We start from the raw sequence: 10,248 nt of genomic DNA, 5'->3' as shown, positions 1-10,248 counted from the left end.
TACGCACATAATTTTTATATATAATTATAAAAGATTATATAAATTATAATTGATAGATAAATAATATATATGATTTGAAAAAAATTATTTCACGTGATAAATGTATATTGAGTATAGACACGATTTCAATCGTACAGAAGTTAAAAGGTAATTTAATTTTCAATTTTTAATAAATACGGGAACAATAATTGCCTAACTTATCACTTATGCCATGTACAAGAGCTAATTTATAATAACAATGTTACGGATTGAAATAAAATAAATATAATACCATAAACTTCATATATACCAAAATATTGAGGGATAGGAGGGTGATGAGAAATTTAATTTACAATCTACAATATACAATATACAAATAGAGTAAATTGCAACGGAAATAATCATATTTTCTAAACGTTTACAAGTGCATCAATGACATGGCGTGAAGCGAGGTACATATTGTAGTATGCCTTCTCCGTAGGGTGTATTGAATCCCAGAATACATACTTTGATGCATCAGAGCACAAATGTGAAGCTCTGTTACACAAAAACGCTGCTTCAATGTAACCACTTCCACAACAACCACTATCTACCTCATCAAAACCTACCAAATTAATCTAATCAAGGTTAGACTCATCATCAGGTAAGTTATAAATATATATAATTTTACTATTTTAATGCCTAATATTTTGATTAATTTTTAGTTTTGTCGCTGATATTTAAAAGGCGAATTCTATTATGAATATTGAATACGTTAATTATGTAAGTGTTGGTAAAATTAAATTTATATTTTTTTATATTTTGGTAATATGTTTTTTGTTTAATTATTTTATTAATTTTTATAATTTTATTTAATTTTTAATTAAATTTTTATATTTTTTTAATTGAGTCTCTACACTATTTATTATTTTGTTAGGTTATTTTCATGTTAAAGATGTTAAAATTAATAGAATAATTCTCCAAAATACATGCAGTCAAAAATCTAATTAAATTTTTAATTATGAATACATTCAATATGCAAAGAAATATTTATTTAATTCTAATATTTTTACATTAGAAATGACCAAACTATAAAATTAAAAATAATGTGGGACCCAATTTAAAAAACATTATAAATGACCAAACTATAAAATTAAAAATAGTGTGGGATCCAATTTAAAAAATATTATAAAGACTTAATTATAAATTTAATAAAACTATAAAGATAAATAAAATAATTATATCTACTTCTTTTAACAACATTTTCTTAAAAATATTAAATAATAAAAAATGTTATTTTAATTTTAACAATATTTTTTAAAATGAAAAAGTTTAGGGGCCAATAACTTTTGTGTTTTGTGGTCAGCATTTAACTATCAAAAGAAAAGTGAGTGATCTCCCATCATTGGATGTAATCTCACACCATTAAAAACATTATTTATGATTAATTGATGATTACAAAACACAAAAATTACTAATCTCCTAGCACTCTTCTTTTAAAATATCATAACCACTATTAAATATCCAAAAATGATCCTATTTAAAATATTCTCTGTATCAGAATATTTAAAATCTAGAAATGAAGCAGATAGATTCGACGCTTACCGCCATTATTATCATCAAGGCCGTGAATCATGTTGGACAAGGGTTCATATATGTCAACGTAGTAGATCTTAGCACCGGTAGACATAGAGGAATTCAATTGCACTAAGTTCAATTGGTTTTGAAGGATGAGATTGTGATTTCTTGCAACAGAAGAAAACATGTCGACACAACCACGTTCCAGTAAGGCATTGTTGGAATTGAATGTGATCATGATTGGCAAGCATCCCATTGGAGGTAGTCCAACCACACCTAACTTTCTAGCACCTTCCCTCAACAATTCCTGAATAATTAAGCCAAATACTTATTAGTAACAGTAATTGTTAATTAACAAGTGTGAAGTATGTGCACGGAGGCATTTGAACTAATAATATTTTATAATTAGCAATGTTTAACTACTGATTGACTAAAAACTTCGAATATAAAATTAAAATTGTTGATGCTTGAGATTTTTTCTTTTATAATTATTCATTCACGACTTTTGTTAAAAATAATAACATCAATCAGCTTAGAAAGTAAAAGATTATGTTGTAATTTTCTCACCAAAAAGATCATGTTGTAACTGCAATAATTTGTCCATAAAAAGATATATACATTAAAAAGTAAGGTAAGTTTAAGTTTGTTATTGATTAAAGAAAACACAAATAAAAATAAAAGAGAATATATTAGATTATTAAATCGATTATTTTTACAAAATAATCACATTATCTTCACTCCTAGCTTCATCTTATTTTCTTGTGTATGTTGACGGTTTTTTATTGCAATGAATTAATTATAAAAGTTAATTAAATTATCAATATCTTCCTAACCTGTCATAATTCTAAATATTTATATTTTATTTTTTTTATACATTATTTATCATCTATCTATTAATATACATGCCAAAGGAGGTTACGTTGAATTAGATAATTTTGTTAATTTCCAAGCTGCCTATCACGGCCTTGGACACTAAAATTTACCGTAACATGCCGCTACCTACTATATTCACACATATAACATGTCTTGAGTTTTCATTAGTATATGGAAATTAAACACTTTATAAAACAATTTAAAGGGGAAAATAGTATACTATTATTAAATACGGCCGCTACGTTACCAACAGCATATCTGCCAACTTCTGCCAACTCTTATTTATAATTGTATTTCATGGAAGTGTGTTCGTGGATGTGTCTAATAAAAATGTCTTTTTTATAGCTGTGTTTAATAGAAGTGTCTTTATAGATATATTTTCTGGATGTGTCTCTTTATATATGTATTTAAAATATATTAATTATTAGACACATCCACGAACACACTTACATGAAACACAATTATAAATAAGAGTTGGCATAAGTTGGCAGATAATATGTTGGTACCCTATATTTTTCCTATTAAATATTAACCCTGTTATTATATTAGAAAGCAAAACTTGGTAACCAAACCTGTATGAAATCTTGTACATGTTGAAGTAAAAAGTGGTGGTATGCTATGAGGGAGTAGGTCTTTCTTCGTATTGGCAGTGTAAAATAATTAATAACAGTCATTTGTCCCTGCACTTATGAAAAATATAGCGTTCTTCATATGATTTTCTGTTTTCTGTTTACCAAGAATCTTCTCCAACTTCTTTTTGTATTCTTTGAAATGTTCCAACTGTTTTCCAATTGAAATTACATTCTGCAATTAATAGAGAGACCAATGCAAATTTAGAAAAATTAACCAATTTATGTACACAAATAGGATTTAGGTAAGTAATTTTGTACAAAAATATTGTTAACCAAATTGACAAATTAGAACTAGGCATGAAACATATATTTGAGTGAATAAAAGAAAATTATAAAGAAAGAGAGTAGTGTTATACACTGAGAGTTGGTGTAAGTGGGTCATAACCAGAACCAGCCGAAGCAAAGCTGACTCCTGTGATGAGTTCTTGATTTGTGAGATTTGGATCCAAATATGGTGGCAAAAACTCTTTAAGGCCTAAATACCAAGCTGTGCATAATAATAATGTCATATCACTATAGCCAGCTAGCTAGTTAGTAAGAAATTAAATTTAATATGCACAATAAGAATCAATCAAATTAAGGTTGTTACCAATAAAATCAGTGCCTAGCTTTCCATTGGTGAACCTTCCAGTGGGAACTTGATTTGCAAAATCTCTACCGTAGGGTTCAAAATTGCTCTTGAAAGCAGTCCTAATGTAGTTGTTGTTTCCCGGGTCTACTGTGGAGTCTCCAAACACATATAAAGCAGACACCTTATTACGGTTGTTTGAAGCTCCAATCAGTGTAACCGTAAAGCATAACAAGCAATAAATCATGAAAATGAAATAATAATAATATTGGTGCAAGGGACGATGTGCATCTGATGAGATTGCCATGATGAATACCCCAAAATTAAATCTTATAATAGGGGAATATTTTCATGCTCGTGAATTTCGTAGCATTTCTCGTTGGATGAACTAATTCCGGATATTATAGAGTGCAATAATATAAGGTCCATTTTCATGACCGAAATATATACGGGGTATCTCACGTTTATTTCAAGCCTTCAAGGTGAAAATTTGGTAGCATTGGTTGGCAAGTTCAACAAACATTTCCAAAACCTTCGATAGATATAGCTTCTTAAGTCTTAACCACCTTTGTATAGTCTTATACAGCAATGTTTAGTTTGACGAGATTTGACAAAAATCGGTGACTCAAATTATATTACAATTAACAAGTATGTAAAATGTATATACAAAATTATATAAAAATTTAATAAATTTCTAATTGTGAAAATTTTTTATATATTGATTTGTATTTTACCATGTTCAAACAAGTATAACAGAGTAAGGACTAATTAATTTATTTTACAGGTCTAAAAATGATTTGTTGACAAATTTAAAATTTTAAAATAGCTTGAATGTGTATTATTTTGTGACTCATATTAGACCAAACCGAATACAAGTGGAGTATAAATGTTTGGGAAGAAATCATAGATGATGTTCTTCTACAAGCTACAAGCAAAAATAATAATAATACTGAAGAAGAAGATTGTACTACGGTGGCCAATCTGAAAATTGATGGAGGCGATGATGCGAAATCAAAGGAGAAGAAGATAGAAGTAATTAAGGCAAGACCAGATTAGAGATTCATACAAGAAAGGTACAAGACTGTGGCTTGGAACATTTGACAAAGCCGCTTTCAGAATTCGGGGCCCAAAGGCAGGTGAAGAATTTGGAGATGTTTTGATGAATTGATGATGAATAATGAACAGCCAGCAACCAAGAAAATGGCAAGCTTGGAAAGCATGCTAGATACTGAGCTTGAATTTCTTGTGTTTCAAGGATTCGGAAATGCTTATTTGGAAGATTTAATTTCTTCACCTCACTAAAATAGTTATAGAAAGTGTTTGATTACACATAAAAATCATGTGAATATGGAACAAAGACCGAGGAGGAATGCTAGACTGCCCACCTGCAGGTAGTCATGAATCTAGTTAAGAATAAGAGGAAATATAGAGAGCAAATATGTTCAATGGGATTTAGTGGATATATCGAATAGTTATTTTGGACAGTATGGATGTATTATGTTTAAAAAATTAGTAGTATTTTATTCTGGATGTTTATTTTTTAACTTATATTGGACCAAATAAATAGTCTATTATACACATTGTACAAATATTCCATTAACTCTCTAGCAGAATTCTAAAAAGAATGTTACTTAATTACAAAATTAAAAGAATTAGATTGATGATTAAAAATAATAACAAAAAAAAAATTATGCTAAGCTTTGAATATTTTTTAAGATTGAATTATATATGCTCTTCAATATTTATTAACATAATAATTTTTGTTTCCTTATATCTGATTTAAAATTGACATTAATTATGAAAGATAAAATTATTTAATAGTTTTTAATTATTATTTTTATACAAAAATAACTTTATATGATTATTTATCATATTAGTAGTTGGTAATATTTATTCATATGATCAGTAATTTTTTTTTAAATATGATCAATTGAATTTTTATATAAATTTAAAGTGATATTAAGTAAGAGCTTAATTTTAATACACTAATAATATAAAACGTTTTACATAGTCGTGTAACTATATTTATTTTTTTGAATGATTATTTATATGATCAATATGAATGATAGTTATTTTTGCTAATGTAATATTATATAATTAAATGTATGTGTAAAATTATTCTATATTAAATCAAAATTAAATTCTATTAAAGAATTAGTATGTAAAATTTGTCTCAGAGGATTTCAATATTAACGCCATCGAGTTGTAAAATTGAAAAGAAAATAGATTAATCTGTGCCAGACTGGGCTCCTTTGGATATAAAGAGAACGGAAATCTCGATGTTAGGCCTGACCCATTATGTCTCTTGGTGACAAAAATATTAACAGCTCCAAAAATTAAGGACCAATGGCCCATGAAAATATAGAAGAGGTAAAAAAGGTATTTTTGTAAGTACAAGAGCTAAAAGTTAATCCTTTTGTTTTAAACTAAAAATTATTCTTTAAGGACTGAAAATTTCCCAAGACAAAAAAGAGATGAAAAAAAAAAAAAAAATCTCCATTCCATGAACAAAAAAATCCTTCTCCATTTTTGTTTCTTTTTTGGGCTTCGACCCGTCTAATCATTTATAGTGTATATATATAAAAAAAAAATTATCACCAAAACATTTACAAACATTTTAGTAGCTGATTTAAATGTACAAATAAATATTCGAATTCAAAATTATTAATAACCCATGGTTGATATATTTTCCATGTTTTGTTCATAACCCAAGGCTTATATATTGATAAATATTTTGAATTTTCTTTTAGAAGTATAATTAGAAACGAAGGCACCCCCAAATATGTAGGTGACAACAAACTTTTTTGACATTATTTGCATCATGACATGGATACAATAGTTTTGTTCTTTGATTTCATCATATTGCATTGGTTAATTAAGCAAAACCCTTGCTTTATCATCATTCCTTCCCTCCCTTCTCCCACACTTAACCAACTAACACCAGCACTACCACCTACTTTTGTTATTACCCTCTCTTAGTCTTGTCCTTGCACTTCAAGAAAAAGAAAATGCTTTACACTGCAATCATTATAAATTTCAACCAATTTGTTGGGTCACAACTAAAGTTGGTTTGTAACAGACTTTCCTCCTAGGTTGTTAACATCCATATAATCCACCCCATTCCTTCCACGTTCTTTCATTGTTTCAACTTCAATCTTCTTCACAAATTTCTCAGTTAATAAGGTTAGAATGAGTACAGCCAGATTTATCAAGTGTGTCACTGTTGGAGATGGTGCAGTTGGAAAGACATGCATGCTTATATCCTATACAAGCAATACCTTTCCCACCGTGAGTTTTTTCATTATCATCTTAATTTTTCTAGTTATGCATTAGAATTGGAAGAATGTGAATCATGGTTATGCTAATATTGTTTTTCTTCCTTTGCTGATTATTTCATAGGATTATGTTCCAACAGTGTTTGACAACTTCAGTGCTAATGTGGTGGTGGATGGTAGTACTGTCAATGTTGGTTTATGGGATACTGCAGGTTTGAACAGATATATGCAATACTTTAACATTTAAATTTTGGAGAGCTTAATTTTTTTGAGACTAAACCTTCGATCTTAGTTACTATTTGGAAGGAAAAGACATATTAGTCCACTTTGTATTATACCAAATGATTAATTTGTCACATATATTCAAACAGTTGGAATTCAGTTTAATAAATGCTAGAGTAAATTGACAAATAAATGGACACACTATTTTCAAATTAGCCCCTATGATTAGGGCAAAGGGTCTAAATTTGAACTAACTTGTCCACGTTTGTGATCTTGTTAGAGAACTTTATTGATGCTTTTTTTAGAGACTAATCTGTTGGAAATGTAAATTATCAGGGATTTATTTGTCACTTTTTTCTAAATACTAAGTACATTTTCTCCTTCATGTTTTTGGTCAAAAGAATCAAGATGGTGGGTTTGTTGTTTTTGTTAGCTTATGAGTTTGAGTGAATAACAGGACAGGAAGATTACAACAGGCTAAGGCCCTTAAGCTACAGAGGAGCTGATGTGTTTTTATTATGCTTTTCTTTAATCAGTAAAGCCAGTTATGAGAACATTTCCAAGAAGGTTTTTTTTCTTTCCTCAAATCCTTATTATGCAATTCAGGTTATGCTTTTTTAATCTGCAACCTTTTTAAGTTTTTTTTTTTTTCCTATATAGTGGATACCTGAGCTGAGACATTATGCTCCAAATGTGCCTATTGTGCTGGTTGGAACAAAACTGGGTAAGATCAAAATTCCATAGAAGTAGTATTAAAATCATAAGAGACAATCTTGTTCATATTCTCATTTCTCAATATTTATCATGTTAGTTATCATTTTCTCATTGTGCATTACTATAATTCTGCTTCAATTAACTTTTGCCAATTTAACTCGTCTGCATACACAGATTTGAGGGAAGACAAGCAATTTTTCGTTGATCATCCTGGAGCTACAAGAATAACAACTGCTCAGGCATGTCCCAAACAATATATATATATTTTTTAAATGGCTGCATTAAGAGCTTGAATTTTTGTGTGTGGATAATGGAGTAGACAATGCTTGTGGTGTGCACTCTGCAGGGTGAAGAATTGAAGAAGATGATTGGTGCAATCACCTACATAGAGTGCAGTTCTAAAACACAGCAGGTAAATGTTACAACTTAATTGAATTTAAGGTAGCCATAATTCTCACCCTTTTTTCTTCATGTTGCAGAATGTGAAGATAGTTTTTGACTCTGCAATAAAAGTTGCACTGAGACCACAAAAACCAAAGAAAAAACCACGCAAGAGAAGGACTTGTTTTTTCTTCTAAGTAGTATTTCTTATTCAGTTGTTCTTATTGTATTTCCAAAATCATTAATATAACAGAATCGAAAACACTAAGCTTTAGTGTTTTTTATTCTTTTACATTATTGCTGTGAAGAATATTAGGCTTCTTTTTAAGTCTGGCAAATGAAATTTAGTACTGCATTGTTGAATTAATTATTTTCTTTTTTCTCCAATTTTCGTTCCTCTGTAATATTGCATAGGTCCAATATTTGGATTTTGAAAGTGGAATATCCACTTTTGCAATTGATAATTTTTTGTTTCTACATTTTACTTTTTACCCTGTTTCTTTCAAATAAACATGTTAGATCATCATAATTATAATATAATATCTGAAATCTGTCCGATATTTGTTAAAAAAGAAGTGTGAAATCGTTAGTATTTTCAACAGTATGTAAGTGTGGCTCCAATAACATATATTTAAGTTGGCCCTTAAGTTATTGCAGTTAAAAAATTCGTAGTTGGATTTTGAGTTGGGTCGATTATTTTGCTATTAATATATACCGGTCGATTTGTTCTTTCTGCCACAATGTGTTTTTAGTCTTAACTCATCGGATTAGTCTTTGTCATTTTAAAAAAATTAAAGTGTTCAAAATAAATTTATGCTTTGGACACATTTGCATAGAATAACACATCATAAGATTTTAATCCTATTATGTTAATCTTCATAAGAATGCTAGGTAAATAATATTTAAAGTTACTTTATATAATATAACATCCATAATTTTATATCTATAACATTTTTATATTACATCTAAAATTGCATAATTATTTTAACGATAATTAATAAATAATAAATAAGATAATTTTAAACTGTTTAAACGGATTTTTTATTTTGTCTCGACCGTTATTAATCTAAATGCTACCCTTCTTAGTCAAATCAAAATTAAAAGAAGGATTAGCCTCCATCAATGGGTACTTTCTGACCCAATTTATGAGGCCTTTGAACTTAATCTTGGTAACTGAGTTGAAAATTCACAGAGTATCCCAAAAAGCATAAAAAAAAACTAAAGAAACAAACTGAATTAGTCACAATTCATGAATAAAAAATAAAAAAATATTAGAAGAATATTAGAATTTATTATTTTTAATAATTATTTTTAGTTATCAACTCAATTATTTTTAATTTAGTAATTTAATAATATATTTTAACCTATACTTTTAAATATTGATGATTAATTGATGATAAAAAAAATATAAATTCTAATAGCCATTTAATATACTTCATAAAAATATCTATAACCATATATTCTATAATTATATGTTAAATATAAATAAAAAATTATAAAACATTTAGAGGATTTATTTTGAAATAAATTAAAATAATTATTTAAAACATCTTTATATACATAAATATGAAGTTTTGAAGATATAAAGATATGTTTTAATTTATTTTAGAAAATAAATAATTATTTTAATTTATTTCAAAAAAATTCTGAAGTTTTGATTACACACTCAATATACTAACGAAAGTGTTAGGCTTGAGCGGAGAATTTGTTTGGGTCTACATAAAATTGTAATTATGCACCAATAACATTTTTTTAAAGCGTAAATAAAATGCACCAATAACATTTGCTATAAGTTATGATGAGATATCAGATATGTTTATTAAGGCCCAATCCCACTTCTTTCCCTTAGAATCCAAACCAAAGATTTTTTGCTTGAAACCAAAGTCTAGATTTGTACTACATGGAAGGACATCTCTTTGTCAACCGAATCTGGAAGGGAGTGGCCAGTACGAGTCATAAGTGATGAAATTGTTGCTGAGTGTGATGCTCATCCGCTTTATCAAGAAAACTTGGAAACAGTAAGAATAAAAACAAGAGTATTACATGG

The 10,248-nt window shown here is 28.2% G+C and overlaps 2 protein-coding genes across 2 annotated transcripts; one reads left to right on the top strand and one right to left on the bottom strand.

Annotated features, from left to right (window-relative positions):
- Positions 1–206: 206 nt before the first annotated feature.
- LOC107480748 (GDSL esterase/lipase At5g45960-like) lies at positions 207–4,010 on the bottom strand. The gene is given in 6 exon segments (XM_016100909.3): positions 207–583; positions 1,564–1,843; positions 2,982–3,078; positions 3,080–3,213; positions 3,398–3,528; positions 3,631–4,010. Coding segments are annotated over 6 exon segments (1,122 nt in total). The 5' UTR covers positions 3,917–4,010; the 3' UTR covers positions 207–389.
- A 2,415-nt stretch (positions 4,011–6,425) lies between these two features.
- LOC107480749 (rac-like GTP-binding protein RAC13) lies at positions 6,426–8,588 on the top strand. The gene is made up of 7 exons (XM_016100910.3): positions 6,426–6,897; positions 7,009–7,096; positions 7,564–7,673; positions 7,767–7,830; positions 7,995–8,059; positions 8,167–8,232; positions 8,300–8,588. The coding sequence occupies exons 1-7, from the start codon at positions 6,799–6,801 to the stop codon at positions 8,396–8,398; spliced, it is 591 nt and encodes a 196-aa protein (XP_015956396.1). The 5' UTR covers positions 6,426–6,798; the 3' UTR covers positions 8,399–8,588.
- Positions 8,589–10,248: the final 1,660 nt, after the last annotated feature.

Source organism: Arachis duranensis, chromosome 3 (genome assembly GCF_000817695.3).
Source record: "Arachis duranensis cultivar V14167 chromosome 3, aradu.V14167.gnm2.J7QH, whole genome shotgun sequence".
NCBI lineage: Eukaryota > Viridiplantae > Streptophyta > Magnoliopsida > Fabales > Fabaceae > Arachis > Arachis duranensis.
This window is presented reverse-complemented; position numbering and strand designations above follow the sequence as displayed.

Bases quoted from the DNA above. Each gene is read 5' to 3' on its own strand.
- LOC107480749 (XM_016100910.3), top strand. From the start codon at position 6,799: ATGAGTACAGCCAGATTTATCAAGTGTGTCACTGTTGGAGATGGTGCA. The intron at 7,674-7,766 runs GTTTTTTTTCTT...TTTCCTATATAG, and splicing joins ATGAGAACATTTCCAAGAAG to TGGATACCTGAGCTGAGACA. The intron at 8,233-8,299 runs GTAAATGTTACA...TTCATGTTGCAG, and splicing joins GCAGTTCTAAAACACAGCAG to AATGTGAAGATAGTTTTTGA.